Consider the following 19,191-nt stretch of genomic DNA (forward strand, 5'->3'; position numbering starts at 1 on the left):
ATAGCGTATTCAAAACAACCGAAACGTTGAGACTTTAAATGGGCAGTAAGAGATTTTAGCCAATACACTTAATTGTAAAATTCAGCATATATTTCCTCTCGCTCCGCTAGCTGTCGGACGGCACCATGCAACACTGTGTGTGCAGTTTGTGAACATCACTCCCAAAAACCTTGTGGGACGTGCTAGCGACAGACACTACGACTCAGGGGGGTTTTGGCCCCGTGGTCAGCGCGTCCGTCTCCCGTAACCAAGGCTGCGGGTTCGAGTCAGTGCAGTCAGGAAATCAAAAACAAAGAATGTTTCTCCAAAGTCGCTTGCTGCCCCTTTAAAGTGAGGAAACTGATTTTAGGGAGCCGTTGTGGAGCTTGATGGGCTTCAAGTGTTCACCCAATCGGGCATGTCCAGCGTTGCAAGCCCCGCCCCCAAAGGTTCCTGTACTTTCATAGGAGTACTACCTCTTCAATCAAGGACTTCCAAAAAAAGGGGGGGGGGGGGGGGGGGAGATTTTCCCCAAACTTACCCTGCCTTCCATTAAATATCTAAGCTTGGAACCCTGAAGTCGGGATGGTGATTTTTTAACTAGTTCCGAGTTCTGAGATTTTCCAGGAAAGATAATGCTGCATTCCAGTATACCCCGGAAGTCGGAGCTCGGAAGTCGGGTTTATCGTTCCAGTATAATCTCGGAACTCGGAATTACGACCCCCGAGTCGGAAGTTGCAGCTGGAACGCCCCCAACAAGGCACCAGCCCGACTTCCGGTGGGTCCGACTTCGAGGTATGACGGAACACAGCATGAACCCGACTTCCGAGGTATAATAGAACGCAGGGTCAGTGTCAAACCAGTTTCCTGTGTTGGAAACATGCAGAGTTCCTGGGAAGGTTCCTGGTTCCTTGGAGGAAAGTTCATGTGGTGGAATTCTAATTCTTGAGTTACTTCTTGCGGGACCTGCAGATGCACCATCCTCCCAATTTATAAGACAATGTACAGGGAAAACGATAATGAGGCTGTGATTTAAAGATGGAACCGCTTCCACAAACTTGCTTTAATCATCATCAAAACACCCCTGAGCTTTAACGAGGAGGAAGAAGACGAAACAGCCATCTTGGTGACTTGAAGAGAAAAGCCCCATTAAAAGTGTGCGTCACATCAGCACAACCACAAATCCAGTGACACACGCGATACATGACATGCTTTGACCGGTCGACTTATATCGACATTCGTCCGGTTCGAGAGTGTAAATGTTGTTCAAAGATGTTTGGAACGACGATGCTAGGAGAAGCTAAGCTAGCTGCTGCTAGCATGCGCTGACGTGGGGCCCCGGTGGCGAACAGACAAACAGGGTGACCGTAACAAACACGTCTGTCGCTCCGTGTTGTTGTTGTTGTTGTTGTCGTCGTTGTTGTTGTCGTTGCATACCTTCCGTTAGCAGCGGCGTCCACGCTCTTCCTCGGGCCGACGGTGGCTGGGAAAGTCCCATGCGGTTAAGACGGTTTACACTTCCGGTGTGGTTGAGCAGCCTTCAGAGTAAAAGCCAGTAGAAAGTAACCATATTAGGAGGAGTGGGTGGGGGTGTGGCCTGACATGTCCACCTACACCTGGGACCTGCCCCCCATTGGACGGTACTAGCTGTCAATCACGTGGGATCCTATCCCCCAATGGGGCCATCGTTTACAAAATATAGACGTGAGTAGCTCTTTACACGCGTGGCTCCTCATCACAATCAATCAGGAAAAAAAAATACATGTATGTGTTACATGTGAATGTCAATTATCATTTCCATAAAATTTTATTTCACATTCCTTTGTTTTTTCCTTTTACAAAAATGCCATTTATCCCCAAAAAATGAAACGCAAACAGAACCAATAAAAACCTGTGTAACTGAAATGAGTCAAAAATGATTGGACCCTTTTATAGTGTTTAAAGAACCGGCAGCGAGACGACCGAGTCAATTACAGAGACGATATTGTATACAATCCAGGTACCATTACTAACTTTTAAAATCATATGCAACTTTAAAAACAAATTCATAGACGCTACACAATACATTATGAAATAAAAACATGTCTAATTAAATAACAATAATAATGTGAGACCAATGTTATGATGATTGTCAGCTTTTGTTTCACTATTGACTGAGACAAGGCCGCAATTCCCCATCAACCCCTTTGCTTCCTGTTTTGCCAAAATGTTTTAATTAAATGACTTATTTTTGAATCTTACTATTTGTGACCGGACCTATTCCGGACCCAAATCGCTCATATTGAGTAACTCCATCTCAAAAATGAATACAATAATCATTTACACATGAATAAAATCAGACAGTAACAGTAAAATGTAACAGTAGTAGAGGAGTTGGACGGAGTTTCAATTCCAATGGGACCAATCGTGCTAAAATGTATTTGCATATATTTGTCAACTGAGATGATTCTCTCGCCCGACTTTTAAAGGCACGTTAAGAAAGAAGAAGAAGAAGAAGAAAAAAGATCAGCAGGAGACATCTGGATCAATCAGAAACGACACCTTGAGAATATTGTGTTGAACTTCTTGATGGTTTGTCTTGAAGCTTCTGGTAGTGCTTCTGAAAAAAAAGGAGGAAGAACACAAGCAACGTGAAGCCGTGTGTGTGTGTGTGTGTGTGTGTGTGTGTCTGTTTGATTGTACGGCAGTGTTTGCGATCGTACCTGCAGGTTGTCGTAGTGTCTCTGGCTGACGCAGTGCTGCTCCTTGCCGCTGCTCTGGTTCAGGTAGAACACGCGACAGAGGTTACAGAAGTAACCTGACTTGGGGACCACAAACTCCTGACCTGAGGAGACGCAGGAACAGGGAAGTTAAAACAGTGAGAAAAACAGTTTTTTTGTGTTTTTAATCAACTGTTATCGTCATTAAATCAAACTGTGTGTTTCTCACCGAGTGGATTGTTTGGAATGAACGGCGGCAGTTTGACATTGGCAGAAGAACGAGGAGACTGAGATCGAGATCTCTTCGCCTCAGGTCCGACAAGCTCCTTCCTCCTCCTCCTCCTCTTACTCACAACTGAAGAAGAGAACCAAACGATGAGATATTTAAACGACAGACGATCACGCTTTTTAAAAAGAGGTAACACCCACCTGTTACGTCGTGTTTGCGTGTTTTCTTCTCTTCCTCGTCGTCACCTGGTTCGTCTAAAGTCAACGAAGTCTAAAGAGAGACAGAGTTCTTTAGCATCGGTAGAAACTTGGGATGCTTTTGAATCTCCATCTTTAGGACATTGAGCCTTTCGCAAGGAAAATATGTTCATTTTCTGAATTCAAGTTCTATATATTCGTTTTTTCTTTTCCTTTCATGGTTATTCATGATTGCCTTTATGGTTACACTGTGAAAAATCAGACCTTAATTACATTTCTTTGTCATAAAGGTTTGATGACGACATTTGTGGAATTTATGCGGTGACATATTGGTATTGGAATTTACATTGGCCCCCTAAGAATCCATATGAGTCTGTCTCTGTTCTTTACCTCTGGGTTCAATGAGTCCACTGATTCGTCCTCTTTGCTAGGTGGGCGGAGCTCCAGCGTGCTCCACTCAACCTTTTCTTCGTCTCCCGGCACGTTCTTGCCATCCCACGCCGCCATTTCCTTCCCAGCCTCGTCCGCTCCGACCTCGTCCACAGTCACCAGCTCCTTTGTGTCGACCACTACCTCCTCCTCCTCCCCCTCCTTTTCTCTTCTGCGTTCTTTTTTAGTTGCTTTAACCGCTTTCGTTGGTCTTCCGCGTTTCCCTCTTCCTCCTGTAGTGGGCCGGTCGTCCCTCACAACCGCCTCGTCCTCCACAGAGTCTAATATTTCAAAGGTAGCATCCTCATCCCTCACCTCTCTCACAGTGATGTAACTCTTCTTTGCTTCCTGTGATTCTCTGGCAGGAGTGCGACTCCTTCTCGTCGGCGTGTCCTCTTCCTTTGTCTTGTCGATTGGAGAATCTTTCTTACTTGTTCTTCCCCTTCTTCCTCTGGTCGATCTCGTCATAACGGTGGGTTGTTCAGTCGCAGCCTCATCTTCCACAGAGTCTAAAACTTCATAGAGAGATTCCTCATCAGTTTTTTCCTCTTTCTTTCCTCTCTGACTTCGTCTTCTAACAGACCTTTCTGTCGCATCACGAACCGGTTCATCGTCCACGGAATCTAAAATCTCATACACCTCCTCTTTGATCTCTTGGTCTTTTTTAGAAACTCCTGCGGTGGTGCCCGTCTTTGTTCTTGTTCCAGATTTTATAACCCTCCCGTCCGGTTTCAGTGGTGATTTTTCCTTCTCTTCTCTTTTGGAAGCTCTTGTCCTCGGACCACTCCTCTTCCACGATCCATCATCTCTTCTCGGGGTCATCTTTACTCTCTTTACCGTCTTATCCTTGTTGTCAGCATCAGCAACAGAGTCAACCGCCCGATTGGCATCACCCTCTACTTCTATCCCTTTAATATCTTTAGACATCTGATCGGTTGGAGGTTCAACTTTTTGCCCATCGTCGTCCATTGCTCTCTGATCGTCAATCGAATCCAACGCCTCAAAGGTTTCTTGTTTGGTAACATCACTGTCGAGGTCTTTTAAAGAGGCTTTCTCATCGCTGACATTAAGAGGCTGTTCTTCGTCTTTTGGGATGTGCTCATGAGGTTTGTCGACACCTCTGGAGGCTTTGCAGGATTCTGCCGATTTCATCATTTTGTCCTCCTCTTCATTTAGTTTTCTCTTCTTCGCGCATCCTATGCCCCTTGAAGCTCGTTTTCTACCTAACACTTGGTCATTATTTGCCTCCGGATTTATATTGATTGTGTGTTCAACTGCAGGTTTGTTGCTTACTTGAGTCACACCTTCCTCAGATAACTGCTGCACTGAGGAACCGTTGTCTCCGACTGGGCTTTTCCTCTCCTCTTGACCTGCAGCGTCCACCGCTTGAAAAGAAGCGTCCGGTTCCTTTTCACCGTTCAAGACCTGAAGGTTTTCCTCAGGTAGCTGGACGCCGCAGCCGCCTCCTCGGTCCCCATCGTCCATCTGTTCATGAGTGGAATCAGGCATTAGGTCGTTTTCCCCGCCGACGTCCTCCTGCTTTGTACGTTTGTCAGGATCATCGCCGTCTTTCCTTTTCTCTTCGCCCTTCTCCAGGTCTTTGCGCGTGTTGCCTTGGTTGAACCCCGATCCCGGTGCAGGTGGACACGTCTCTGATGACTCAACAGTTTTTGCAGTGATGCTCTCTGCTGACGCTCTGTGGTCAGGCGTCGCCTCTGCACTCTCAGGAGTCGTCTCTGTTGACCCCTCGATAATGGCTGTAGACGCCGTCTCAAAACGACTAAAGGACGAAGTATTCAACGCTTTGACCGGAGACTTTGTCTTGCTCCGTGGTGCTCTCCGACCAGCGGGGGAAGGGGTTTCTGGAGACGGTGAAGAAGGAGAGGACGACGAGGGTCCGGTGGGGGATTCAATGGACTCAGATGCGTCCTTGGGATTGTTCGGCGATACCGAGGTGGAGTTCGAGGAAGAGCTTCCCTTCGTGGAGCCTTTGGTTGGCTTGCATGAGGAGGAGGAGGTAGAGGAAGAGGAAGAGGAAGAGGCGGACATCTTGGAGTCGTTGGGGGAGCGACGGGGGTCAGGGCTCGTTTCTCGCACATCAACCAATGCGACGCCGTTCAAGTTGGCGTCTGATGAAACAACGCCGGCCGTAAATTCACCCTGAACCTGGAACCAAAAAAAACAAAGAATGAATCAATCTTTTAAAACAGTTTAATTGCTTCCTCATTAAACATAATTGATAAGATTAAACCTGTTGGTTTAGTGAAAACGGCCAATGAAACGGACTACTCAACTACATTTCTTTGTATGAGCTTTGTACGACATCTTAGGGAATAATTGACAGATTTTTGAGTGTTGAAACACTGAAGTAGAAGGGATTTGAAATTCCTACTTGAAGTGGGAGGCAGAATTGAGACTTGTCGACACACCCTGTGGGAAAAAAAAGGAAACATCAAAGAGGGAAAAAAGAATCAAGGAGACGTGCGGTTGATGACACCAACGAGGAAGAAAAACTCCTCAGATTTCTTACAGATTCTCCGGAGATCGAGGCACTTTTCGTTCTTTTCCCCGACAGTCAATGTCGGCGGTGTCCTCGCGGCTGAAACAGCGCCGTCAACAGACGCCAGACCTTCACAGAGGAAATTTAAAGGAAGGTAAGTAAGCAGTATTTTGAAAGGTTGTCATGTCGTATCAAATATATAACAGATTTATGAGCCTTTGACAGACACATCGATATCGCCGATTACTTTAGCCAATATGAAATCTTTGATTTTATAGACCCTGACAACGCAGTGGGTTCGAGTTCACACGGAGTACATACGTTTGCCCGTTGCAGTTGTTTTGGATCCAGAGGGTGAAGAAAAAGGCTTTGAGGGGCGATCAGGTGAAGTTAAAGGCTTCGTGGGACGATCAGGTGAAGATGGAGGCTTTGTGGGTCGATCAGGTGAAGATAGAGGCTTAGTGGGTCGATCAGGTGAAGTTAAAGGCTTCGTGGGTCGATCAGGTGAAGATAGAGGCTTTGTGGGTCGATCAGGTGAAGATAGAGGCTTCGTGGGTCGATCAGGTGAAGATAGAGGCTTCGTGGGTCGATCAGGTGAAGATAGAGGCTTCGTAGGTCGATCAGGTGAAGATAGAGGCTTCGTAGGTCGATCAGGTGAAGTTAAAGGCTTCGTAGGTCGATCAGGTGAAGATAGAGGCTTCGTGGGTCGATCAGGTGAAGTTAAAGGCTTGGTGGAGCGATCAGGTGAAGATAGAGACTTCGTGGGTCGATCAGGTGAAGATAGAGACTTCGTAGGTCGATCAGGTGAAGATAGAGACTTCGTGGGTCGATCAGGTGAAGTTAAAGGCTTCGTAGGTCGATCAGGTGAAGTTAAAGGCTTGGTGGAGCGATCAGGTGAAGTTAAAGGCTTCGTAGGTCGATCAGGTGAAGTTAAAGGCTTCGTAGGTCGATCAGGTGAAGTTAAAGGCTTGGTGGAGCGATCAGGTGAAGTTAAAGGCTTCGTAGGTCGATCAGGTGAAGTTAAAGGCTTGGTGGAGCGATCAGGTGAAGTTAAAGGCTTGGTGGAGCGATCAGGTGAAGTTAAAGGCTTCGTAGGTCGATCAAGTGAAGTTAAAGGCTTCGTGGGTCGATCAGGTGAAGTTAAAGGCTTCGTGGGTCGATCAGGTGAAGTTAAAGGCTTGGTGGAGCGATCAGGTGAAGTTAAAGGCTTGGTGGAGCGATCAGGTGAAGTTAAAGGCTTCGTAGGTCGATCAGGTGAAGTTAAAGGCTTGGTGGAGCGATCAGGTGAAGTCTGGTGAAGTGTCGGCGCCGCCGCTCTGTGGGTCATGGTTTTTGTGGATTTGGTGCATTTACGTTCGGACACACCAGAAGCGTCAGGTTCTCTGCGAACGACAGAGAAGAACGTGGTTCATTTTTGGTTCAATCCTTCATTTTTGGTGGGGGGGGGGGGGGGTCACAGTGTGTGAATGAAGCGTATCTTACCTCGGCGGAGTCTTCCTTTGCGGAGTATTCTACAAAAAAACCAAATGAGATGATTTTTTTCAGATTAATCCGAGTACTGACACTACAGCAGACACGTTAGTCCAGAATATAATACTTTTACGACACAGGCTGTTCTATATTGGCACAAACTGTCTCGAATGAAATCTGATTACTCAAAAAGACAGGTGAATGGAAATACCTTTTCTCTGACGCTCGCTCCGACAGTGACTGGGATTCCTTTTATGCTCTTGATGCTCTTCAGTTTCTCAGCATCTTCCTCTTTCTCGAAACACACGAGTGCCTACACGTGCACATACGGGGGGATAAAATACATTAAACAAAAAATGGGACCATGGCTACAAATTAAAACTTTGGTAACATAAGAAGTGGCGGACTCAAACCAACAGTTATTCAGCGGAAAACGATGTTTTCAATTTTATGTACATTAAGAAATTACTGGACAGACTTTAGAAACATATCGTCCCAGGTTCTACACATGCCTCTTGTTTGCTCCGAAACATTAGGACCGATTTGTTTTTTCCAAACTGCTCTACGGCAGCGACCACGTCATCGCGCGAGAGAGAGCTGAGAATCCCTCCTAACCTCACCATGGTCGGAGGCGAAGACTTGTCCACCTGAGGAAGGTGAAATAGAGAAAAAACAAATATAGTCGCTGTTGTCATCGACCGACGCCTTCTTTTATAAATGGATAGAGGGGGAAAAAATTCACAGAGCCTGGGCTGAGCCGAAAACCGGGATTTTTTTTCGCCGCACACACTGAACCAACAGCGCGCGGACCGTGAGGAGACATATGCTATCTTTCTACAAAACGTGTATTGCTTTAGAATCGCTCAATGCCCCTTTAATTACCTAGACTGGCATATTTGTCCTGCCACATAATGAACCAAAATGTTTTTTTTCCATCTCAAGATTCTTCCAGGAGATTGATTCTGTGGGTAAGACTGTTTGTGTAACGCTGCGCTTACACCAAACGCAACGCACAACTTTTTGGCACGATGAGCTAACATTCAAAGTCAAAGTTTGCTTGAGTTGAATTCGCTGAACTTGAGGGAAAATATGCGCGAGACGCGACGTCGTGAAGGCCGATTAGCGTTGAGTTGCTCCCGACGTCTGCGTCCAACAGAGAACGAGCGGATGTTTCCGGGGCTGGTGTTTTCTACGCGAGTCGAATTTTGTGAACACAGCATTAGTGTCCAAACTGACTCATGTCATTACTTAAAAACTCCTGCCAATATCAATTTTTTCAATCAATGACATTGATTAAAATATGTCAATGAGAGAAGAATAAAAAAATAGTAACTAGTTACTGACGGTTCATTACCAAATGTCATCGATAAACTAACACTCCCACACACAAGCACACACACCAACCTTAGGCTTTGTGGAAGCACTTGCCTCAATCTCGCCCACGGCCTCCGAGTCCGACTGTTTGGACACAGAATGGGCAACTACGGAGGAACAAAGGTGACAAATGGTGTCAGACAAACGGTGTCAGACAAAGGTTTAATGATCGAGATCGTGTCATTAAAAAAGTGATCTCTGTGAAGCTCTGTGGGTCGTAGCTTCATGAGCTTTTATGATTGTAAAGGTGGATTCTTTTGTGACCGCTGACTCAAGAAAGGAACAACAAGTTTGACTCTACATTAATGGCTGGATTTATTCATCTTATGACAAAAAAGATCTGAGATCTGACTCTCCGTCCTTCAGCCCACCAATATATGGGACGGTTTATTACCCCCATAAAAGTTGTCTAATCTGCAACTGGACCCCCTGGTCCCAGATGTGATCAGCGTTATTCTTCGCACTCCAGAGATAAATCTGTTGACCATAGGTCATCGGCCCCAACATTCCAAGATCTGTTCCCTGAGGCCATTGTGTCTTATGAAATATTTGCAATTGCTCCAACCTGATTCTTCCAGTAGTTTCTTCACCAGCTTCTCTGCGCTGCTCGATGTCCGTTGAAGGGACGTCTCCGACAACGACCGTCTGTCGTGGCTCGTCCTCGGTGGCGATCGTATTTCGCAGCTTCTTCTTGGCGAATACCGTCTCTCCCCACTCCTCCTCGGCGAGGACCGTCTGTCATATCTTCTACTTGGTGAGAAGCATCTCCTCTGTCCCTCAAGGCTCCTCATGGGCGACCCATAACAGCCATACCGTTGAGCGCGAGACGGGGAACTGCAGTGTGGGAAAAAACATTTAAAGAACGATTAACCTGGTGATACATTTTAAAAATGTCAATCGGTCATTTAAAAAGTGACATTAAAATCTCACGGACATTGAAATCTCAAAAATCCGAAGGCTACTAGTTCTCATCTGTTTCGCTTACGACTCGTCTGAAGACTGAAAGTTACCTGGGTCCGACCTCGATCCCACCATTCCACTCTGGGTACCTATGGAAAAATGAAATGATTAAAACACACCCATTAAAGTCGAGAAAGGGGACACATTTTTTTAAAACATTTTTTAAAGCCATCGTTAAGCAGTTGTCTTCGGGTGACACTTGTAAGGTCGAACGGTATCAAGAAATTGTTTCTACAGTCTGCAAATACAGAATCACTTGAAAATAAATATCAAACATTAACTCTAACGATCACAACCTTAAACTTGACCATATTTAAAGAAAAACAAAAGACTGACTTTGCCCGGAGGACCCCGCGGCTCTCAAGGTGAAGGCTAGTGTTCTGGTGGGTGACCCAATCCTGGTAGTCAGAATGACAAACACAACATTTAGACATCAACTCTCATGACACACATTTCTGACTGTTCAACCTAACAGCAGCTGAGTCTCTCACTCACCTTCATATGAGCACATTCTTTGTAACACAGAGAACAGGTGTGTGGGAAGACTTGCGGTGTGGCCGCCGCATAGTCACGCATCATGGACGGCGTTGGCAGACCCTCAGAGACCGGTCTCTCCGCTGGATGCTGCGTCCGCGACCAGGGGAAGTTCTCCAGACCGGCAACCAGCTGAAGTGAAGCTGGAGGAGCAACGGCGGGGCAAGGGATGAACACTGAAGGTTGCACAGTTTGTGAGGCATCTGTGGTATTGAGGATGGGAGAAGAAGGCTGGGTGGCAGAAAAAGCCAGATGACTCAACGCTTCCTCCATTTGAGACACTGGCTTTTTCTGCACCTGCTTCTCCTGCATGTGCAGTTTTTGGTTCTGCCTTTTCTGCGTCTGCTTATGAACCACCGACTCTTTTGCTGGCGTTGTACTGTGAGTCTTAGCTCCAATGGTGGAATCGGTACCAATGAGCACAAGACCAGTTAGGTCGGGATGCAACCCGCAAGATGGTTGGGTGTTTGATGCTGACTGGCTTCGTTCTGCCTCTGTTTTTTTCAAAGGACTGGACTTGGAACAATCTTCAAGTCTGAGGCCACCATCTTTGTCTTTCCTTGGCAGAGAAGAAGGGCAGAGGACTTTCTGAGGAGTGTGCATTGGTTTGGTCTTTAATGGCTTAGCTGGATGATTGCTTCGGGCAGCTACTGAGCTCAGTGTTGAATTGTATGAAGAGTTGGTTACAGAGCTACATTGACCATGTGAAGAACCAGGGGCACTGCTTTTCAACTCTTTTGTATCTTCTTGACTGTGGCGGCTCCTAATATCCCAAGTGTTTCCACACGACAAGCTGCCACTCCCATCACTGTCAGCACTTCTGCCACTAGTTCTTCCAATCTCATCCACAACCCCTCCAGCATAATTGCCAGTATGTCCATAGTCAACCACTTTAGGGGGCTGGAGAAGCGCTGCTGATCCTCCAGAACTACTCAAACTGCCCATTCCACTCACGCCTCTGATTGGTGGAGTTTCAGGGTCGGGGTTTGACTCAACTGCAGTTGTTGCTCTCTTGGCCTTGTCAATGCGGATTTGGTGCAAGATAAACGGCAGGTTGGCAGGGGTCATCTGGTCATCAGGGTAAGAGATTAGATATTCCAAATCCTCTTTTTCAAGTCCAAATTTTGAAAGGATGTTTGAGGCACATTCGGGAGTGTACTTGGGGCGACTTGGGGCGACTTGGACAGGATAGTCAAAATCACCTAATCCTGGAATGGACTGCACATCACGTTCTCGGCCACTGGAGGAATTAAACCTACCGCTACCCCTGCTTGTGTAGCTAGATGAAGCTGGTGATGAATAAAATTGGCAGGAATCATCAGTGGCTGCCATTTTGTATTTTGGAAACCAGTCCAAGGAGCTACTGCCACTGTAAACAGCAGAGTATCTGTGTCCTAGAGAGGCAGGGGTTGAGGCTATCGGAGAGGAGGTCGTCCCAGTGCCCGAGGATAGAATGTCATCTCTCTGGGTGCTGGTAAAGAGAGTGCTCTGGCCTATCGGCTGATGATCCTGTTTGCCGTGATATGTAACATCTCTGGCTCTGCTGATATGCATGTCTACAGACCTTTCTATGTCCTTGTCATTTACAGCCCAACTCTGTTCAGGCCTGTAGCTCACTGACTGAGCCAGTGGTGATGGAGTCGTTTCCCCAGCATTGGCAGGGGTCGCAGAGGAAGCTGCAGAAGAGCAGAAGCTTGACCCAGGTCCGAACTGAGGAGAATCCTTTCGAGGGTCCCTCTCTGCCTGCATACTGGAGAGTCCATAGGGTCCCTGGGTAGAACTTTGGTTACCAGAGGCATATGGGTTGAAAAGGGGATGAGACATGGCGTTTGCAATCTTCAGAAGGTTAAGGAGATTGATGGCCGCGGCAGTCGGGGATGGAGGTGCTGTGGTTGGGTAAGGAGCAGGTATGTTCGCAGCTTGATAGCCAATCTTGAGAGCATTGTTTATCTGCATCAGAGCAAGCTGAGCTTTCAGTTGAGCTAGCCGCAAGGATGCAGCCTGCTGTCCAATCAGGAGTGAGCTCCCTGTGAGCCTTCCAAATAGGGGGCTTGTTAGGGGCCCTGGAGAAGGAGAAAGGGCGCCACGATCCAATTGCAACGTAAAGCTAAAAAGTTAAAACAAAGAAAAGGGTTATTGGACAGGATTGGCCTTCAGTTCCTTGCCTGGTCTTGCTCACTCCCCTGCTTCCTGTCAGACACACACTAAGGGGAGGCAAAAGCAATTAAGCACAGATAAACGTAACAAGGTCACAGCTGCGGAAACATTTCAGACGGACACAAACTTATTTATTTTCTATCGATGCTCATCTTTGGTGGAAGCATTTGGAACTTGCACAAGCAGACAGAGAAAGGAAAATCTCAAAACATGTTTCCATTTAAAAATATCAATGAACTAAACCCTGGTAGTGAATTCAAGTAGTTGGATAAGAGGTTCGGTAGATTGACAAAATTGAACGGTACATATTGAGTCACATAATTTTCAATGTGATGGCCATAAGATTCACCAGTGTTTTGGGGGAAAAAATTGTCTCATGATGACCTCATGATTGCTTCTAAAAAAAGAGGAAAGAACCGGGTGTGCTTTTCTAAAAACTCCACCAGCTATTGCTTTCCAAAACTGTCAAGGGACTTCAATCCTTGTCCTTTCTCATGCATCCAGTTACACAGAGGAACCCCTTTCTGCAAATATTAGCATTCAGAAAGAGGAACACAGAGCACAATGTTTTCTGGTGACAAATCAGAGGTCAAAGTCTGGATCACTGGTAAAATGAAGTAGATCATCACCATACAACACAGCAGAGCCATTAAAACATCAGCCAAATCTCAAGTCTTGCACTGTTGTCTAAATGACAAATCATAACTAAACCCTGACAGCAGTTTAAGAGTAAAAGAAGAATCAAAGCAGCCTCGCCTCGACAATCGAGGCCACATCCAGACAGATTTTAGCTGCACGAAAAAAACGCAGCCCCCTCTTTTGTATAATCCAAGTCAGACCAGCAATACAGCCTCATCTGTGTCCTGTGGAAGATTGTTCTCTCGAAACATTGACTGTATATAAAGATGGACGGTAGGGTTGGATATCAGTGCCTGAGCTATTTACTGATATAGTTGCACTTTCAACTAAAATCAATATAATTGTGGTAAAGTTGCAAACCCGCAACAGGGGGCGCTGAAAATTGAAAAATGAGTCCAAGTTGTCCGAAGTTCTCCTAAATATTACACACTGTAGCTTTAATAAAAAAGAAAATACAAACATACGAGCAAAATGTGGAGAACTTGAATCTAGTAAAGACTTTTTTCCCTGTGAAACCCTTTTTTCTACGTAAAATATAAACATAATTTCTGCACATTGTGTCAAATACAACTTTTTATCCTCTATCAGCAAACATCAAAGCGGATTCTGTGACAGTATCACATTATCATAGTAGTATCACATTATCATAGTAGCATCACATTATCATAGTAGCATCACATTATCATAGTAGCATCACATTATCATAGTAGCATCACATTATCATAGTAGTATCACATTATCATAGTAGCATCACATTATCATAGTAGCATCACATTATCATAGCAGTATCACATTATCATAGTAGCATCACATTATGATAGTAGTATCATAGCAGTATCATGGTAGTATCATAGCAGTATCATGGCAGTATCATGGTAGCATCACATTATCATAGCAGTATCATGATGGTATCATTTTATCGGCCAACTGATGAATCGGTCGGACCAATATTACGTTTTGTTGTTGTTCTTAATTCTGCACATTATATGGAACCAGGCATTTATTCCGATATACTTCTGACGACCTGCTGTCGCTTTATTCATCACGTCAGAGGTTTTAAATGTTGGAGACACTTGTTTGACACTTGTCTCATGACTGATGTTGAGAATCGAAACTGAGGAAGCTGCTGATATCGAGGCGATGACGCGGTGCGACAAACATCGACTTTGGGACAAACGTTCCGGCTCTGACGACATTGTTACACTCATCTTGTTGTTTCGTACCTCGCGTTGAGTTCGTGTTGTGTCTTTCGCTTTTGGAGACTCTACGAACTCTCAGCCGCTTCCTCGGACCGTTGACAACCAGGAAGTTCGATTCCCCCGCAACAGCTCGCGCTGCCGTCGACGTGCCCGTGGACACTTCCGGTTTGGGTAAAGCGGCCTTCAGAGTAAGAGCAAGCGCTTCAGAGTAAAAGCGCGAACGATGAATGTGAACTTGAGTGCTAAATCAAAAAAAATAATAATTGGAATAAAAAAGATCCTGAGTGACACATTACTCCTAAAACCCCCACAAAATTAAAAATACAAATATTTATCAAATTAATTTTGACTGAAAAAACTTCAAATTTATTTCCGGGGGTGTTTAAAAATTTGTTAGGAGTGGGAACAGAATGAAGCAAACTTCTTTTTTGACCATAGACTGTAAAAAAATGGACTTAGTCACCGGGTTTGGAAGATGGAGCCAATGCGGAACTGTCTGTAGCCTGTATTCTCTGGAATCACCAGCAGAGGGCGACTCACTGGTTGCAAAAGGAGTCCGTTTCTATAGAAGTCTTTCAGACAATGACTCATAAATGTACACATATATATAATTCCCCCCCCCCCCCCCCCCCCCCCCCCCCCCCCCCCCCGGTTATTACTCTGCCACACAGCCACTAACTCAACTAAGCAACTACAACAAAAGGTATTTATTATAAATGCTAAATGCAACGATATAAGCAGTAACTATTAAGCATATTGACACAATACTAAAGTGACGAGAGAAGGAAGTTGCAATAAAATAACACGTGGCAGTATTTCACTCGAATCACAGTGTCTTGAGTCTTTAGATAACAACGTTAGAACGATCAAAATGTTTCAATATATAAAATAACAAAAATTATATCGATTATTTATGGCGTGCAGACAGCAAAAAACTCATATCCACAAATATAAAATAACAACTTTGATATTTTCAATTGCGCATCAACACTTTTAGCCTAATTAGCACCTCAGCGAGGAGATTGTAGAGCTAATAGGAGACTTGTTGCGAAGTATGGCGGCAGAACAGCCGACGACAGCGCCAGCCAATCACATTGAAAAACTCTTCAGCGACACGCGGCCAGGCGCACATTCAACTCGGAGCCGACGTGTGTGAAGCTCTAAGTCTGTGATAATAGAAGGGTGTTTACTTTACAGGCCACCGAATCAACAGTTTATCAAGACGATGAGGGATATTTTCATTAATGGATTGTTCTCTGTGGGGCATTACGGCAAATTACTGATGTAAAGCCCCTTGATCCCCTCCCCCGAAGCACAGGGCTTAGCACCTGAACACAACACACAACAGCTGACTGGCTGCAGTGTGTGTGTGTGTGTGTGTAGGGGGATGTTGAGCCAAAATAACTTTTATTTTTGGCTGTCATCGCCAACCCGACAGAGGTCTCATGGTGGTGACCTCACCGAAGAGAGCACACACACACACACACAAATCTAGTATCTCTTTGATCTGCATCCCCGAATATGACGAATCCGCAGCATCCACGTCCCCGCCCCAAAACATCAAGGTCACATTTTCCCTTTACGATCTCAACAAATCTGAATGAAACCCGATACCAGATCAGTGGCGACAGACGCGCCGACCGCCGCCAAGACCGACGAGGGAGATTGCGAAAATCTCAATATTAGTATCTTGTCTTCAACCTAGAGGATCTTTCCAGAAATATTTATCCTCCCACACATGTCACAGTGTGAGGAGGATGGGAGAGGAAACTGGTTGTACTGGGCAGTTCACAGGAAAAAAACCATAAAAGCTAGTTTAAATTTCTCTGTCGAGTAACTTGAATCAATACCGGTCACATTAAAGTAAAAGGAACCCCCTGTCACCCAACGTGCCCTCGCAGCCCGTTATGACTGACAGTTCCCAGGTCATGTGACGTGGTTACCTCAGCACCTGGGGTCCCGGGGGTCCCCAGGGGTCCTTGGCGTTGCACACCAGGGACGGATAAATGGGTTTAGTTTTCATGCTAAGAGGGACAGGGAGCGCACATGGTAACCGACACCGGGCTCGGCCTGCTGCTACACGTCACGGTCATGAATCTCTCTGCAGTGACGGCTTTGATATTTCTGCGACTAATGATTTTTCTTCCCACATTATCTACAGAAATCAAGAAGTTAAGAATCAACTGGCCTCTTCCAGTGCACTACACGCTTCGTTCTGTTCAACCTTTGGAAATTAAACTCGAGCCGAAACCCCTCTTGAAAGACGAGAGGCGTCGTATTAATATCTGCATGTGCAGATTCCTCAAGAGCCGCCGTCGTCCTCGGAGGAGCAGTTAGCAGAGGCTCTAACCAGCGCTGATGAAAATAAATCACCGCCGACTCGGCAGCAGAGCTGAGCTGCCATCGCCGCCGCCGTGTCCGTGTGCATGAAGGAGGACACGCAGGGAAATAGTTTTATTTGTCCTTGGACTGTTTGTGCAGAGAAGTGATAAAGTATTTATAGTGGTGGCATGGACGCATCATAATTTGACGTGCGATTCGCTCCGCTCCAGTATGTCCACATGGTGTGTTGGCAGTAAATTTATCAATCTCCTCTCTTGTTGGGACAAGTCAACGGAGACGGGTCCAGGACAAGTCTCAGGTCTTATGAAAACATGTCACATTTTAACAGGTCAAAACTTCGACAGAGAAAGTCCAAGTCCGGACTTTTTACGGCACAAGTGTGACTCGTCGTCCAGGTCTCCAGTCTCGAGTCTGTTAGAAAGTTTCCTGGTTAAACACTAGTTCTGTCAGTTAGCTCAAGATCTGATTAAACCCATTTTATTTAGTTGTGTGTTAACTGCCTTTTCCCTTTGAGTGATGCTAGAGAAGTAATTGCAGAATGCAGACCTTTCTGTACAGCAGAAAAATGACAGTGATACTGCATCATGCAACAACGCGGCGAGAGTGTGTGTGTGTGTGTGTGTGAACGTCCAGTTCGAGTTACATCATCACGCCAAAGTTTTGAGCGAGGGAGAGTTTTTTCGTCACCATGGAGGCATGTGTCATTCTGCCCGAGGCGCCGTGTCGGGTGACGGGATGGGCTCGCTTCAAGACTCGAGCTATTTCAGGATCATCAGAGTCGAAGAAAGTGATCGAGTGGAGAGAAGAGATGTAAAAGGATTGTAAGGAACCTTTTAATCTCTTGTTATTCTAGTATCTTTTTATCAATTTGAACCTGAGCAAATACACTTAAGATGATTCCTTGTAGATAAAAAACAAAAAAGGAGTTGGTTGTTTTCTTCCTGGTACTATATTCTCTGACACACACACACAACTGTAAAGTCCTGTCACGTCCACAGTCATCACAGTTAACAGCCCGATCCCGAGGCTTGACCCAGAAAGCGTGGATGAACTAATGGGAGTCGAACACAAAGTGACTCGATCATCGGGGGAATTCACTCGGCTGAAACAGTCGACGAGTCCGCACGGAGGAGACTTTGTGTCTAAAACACAAAAATACATCAGACCTGGGAAAAGATTTTAACTCCTTCCTAACATCCAACGACCTTTATACACTGCACAGTTAAAAAATACGATGGATGATGGCTGGACAGATGGATGAATTAATGGATTATGGACAGATGGAATGGATGATGGACAGATGGATGGATAGATGATGGATGGACAGATGGATGAATGGATGGATGGATGATGGACAGATGGATGGATGGATGATGGATGATGGACAGATGGATGGATGATGGACAGATGGATGGATGATGGACAGATGGATGGATAGATGATGGATGATGGACAGATGGATGGATAGATGATGATGGACAGATGGATGAATGGATGGATGGATGATGGACAGATGGATGGATCGATGATGGATGAAAGATGATGGATGTATGGATGATAGATGATAGATGATGGATGGATGGATGATGGATGGATGGACAGGATATTTCTGCAATAGGAAGTCGACAATCTTGTTCGGCTCGACTAACTTGATTATCATAAACCTTCCTCCTATTTTCATTGAGTGTGAAGACTTTGATAAAAACGTTGTCAGTGAGTTTCATGCATTGACAGATTTCACTGTGTCCTCACCGGCGTGCAGGGTGGATGGTGTTGATGGTTTTCCCAGCAGCCACGTTGCGGGTTCTGCCGTTGGTCTTTGACTCCCTCGGTTGGCCGCAGGTGTCCGGCGACCTTAGTTGCCGAGAACTCCCGGCCTTGTTTTCCTCCAGCATGGTCGATAAACACAACCGGACACATACACTAGGCACTTTCTACGCCTCTTCAATCACACACCTGCACACACACAACAAATTTTGGTCAGTCTGATATCTTACCCTACGTAAAAAGGGAAAAGAGTCTTATTGTCATGGGAACAAAGAAATTTGCTTTCATTCAAAATTAATTCCAGAAGCAAGAATTCCAGAGGTCGCAAAAAAAATCCTCTCGCCGGTTCCGGAATATTAAGGCAACAGATCCGCTATCCCAAGTCGCTCACGACAGATGCTTTCCAAAATCCATTCTAACACCGGATCTAAACAAAGTCAGTAACTCTCCCCAGCTCCCAAAAAACAATATAGGTGTACTATGTACGTATTGCAGAGTTTCAGGGGTTCCCGGACCCAGGTGTTACCGAACTCGAGCGTCTAGGATTCCGGAGAGGGGCTTAAGCCATTAGTGGGTCAGCGGGATTTGAGCCGCGAGGGACTGAAAGGCGAATCGTGAGGCACGTTGCCACGCTGCACACTCGTTCCCTCTGAGGCGGCAGCTGGAGAGTGAGGGACGGAGGGAGAGAGGGAATCAAGACAACGTCTACAGGCGG

General features: G+C 45.7%; 1 protein-coding gene across 7 annotated transcripts; it reads right to left on the reverse strand.

Moving 5' to 3' along the window:
* Positions 1-1,772: 1,772 nt before the first annotated feature.
* On the reverse strand, positions 1,773-19,131 carry LOC118284299 (zinc finger protein 638-like). 7 transcript variants are annotated; one of them, XM_035607095.2, is made up of 17 exons: positions 18,462-19,131; positions 10,333-12,478; positions 10,174-10,235; positions 9,888-9,926; positions 9,443-9,711; positions 8,932-8,984; positions 8,016-8,150; positions 7,715-7,816; positions 7,516-7,544; positions 6,355-7,415; positions 6,064-6,162; positions 5,926-5,963; positions 3,495-5,699; positions 3,108-3,177; positions 2,908-3,033; positions 2,682-2,803; positions 1,773-2,578 (listed from the first exon to the last, which is right to left on the reverse strand). In XM_035607095.2, the coding sequence occupies exons 1-17, from the start codon at positions 18,602-18,604 to the stop codon at positions 2,504-2,506; spliced, it is 6,774 nt and encodes a 2,257-aa protein (XP_035462988.2). In that variant the 5' UTR covers positions 18,605-19,131; the 3' UTR covers positions 1,773-2,503. The 7 variants fall into 7 exon arrangements, with proteins under 7 accessions (XP_035462988.2, XP_035462999.2, XP_047192151.1 ...); XM_035607106.2 differs by having other exon boundaries at positions 8,124-8,150; positions 8,908-8,984; XM_047336195.1 differs by having other exon boundaries at positions 8,908-8,984.
* Between the last annotated feature and the right edge of the window lie 60 nt (positions 19,132-19,191).

Source organism: Scophthalmus maximus, chromosome 12 (assembly GCF_022379125.1).
Source record: "Scophthalmus maximus strain ysfricsl-2021 chromosome 12, ASM2237912v1, whole genome shotgun sequence".
NCBI classification, from domain to species: Eukaryota; Metazoa; Chordata; class Actinopteri; order Pleuronectiformes; family Scophthalmidae; genus Scophthalmus; species Scophthalmus maximus.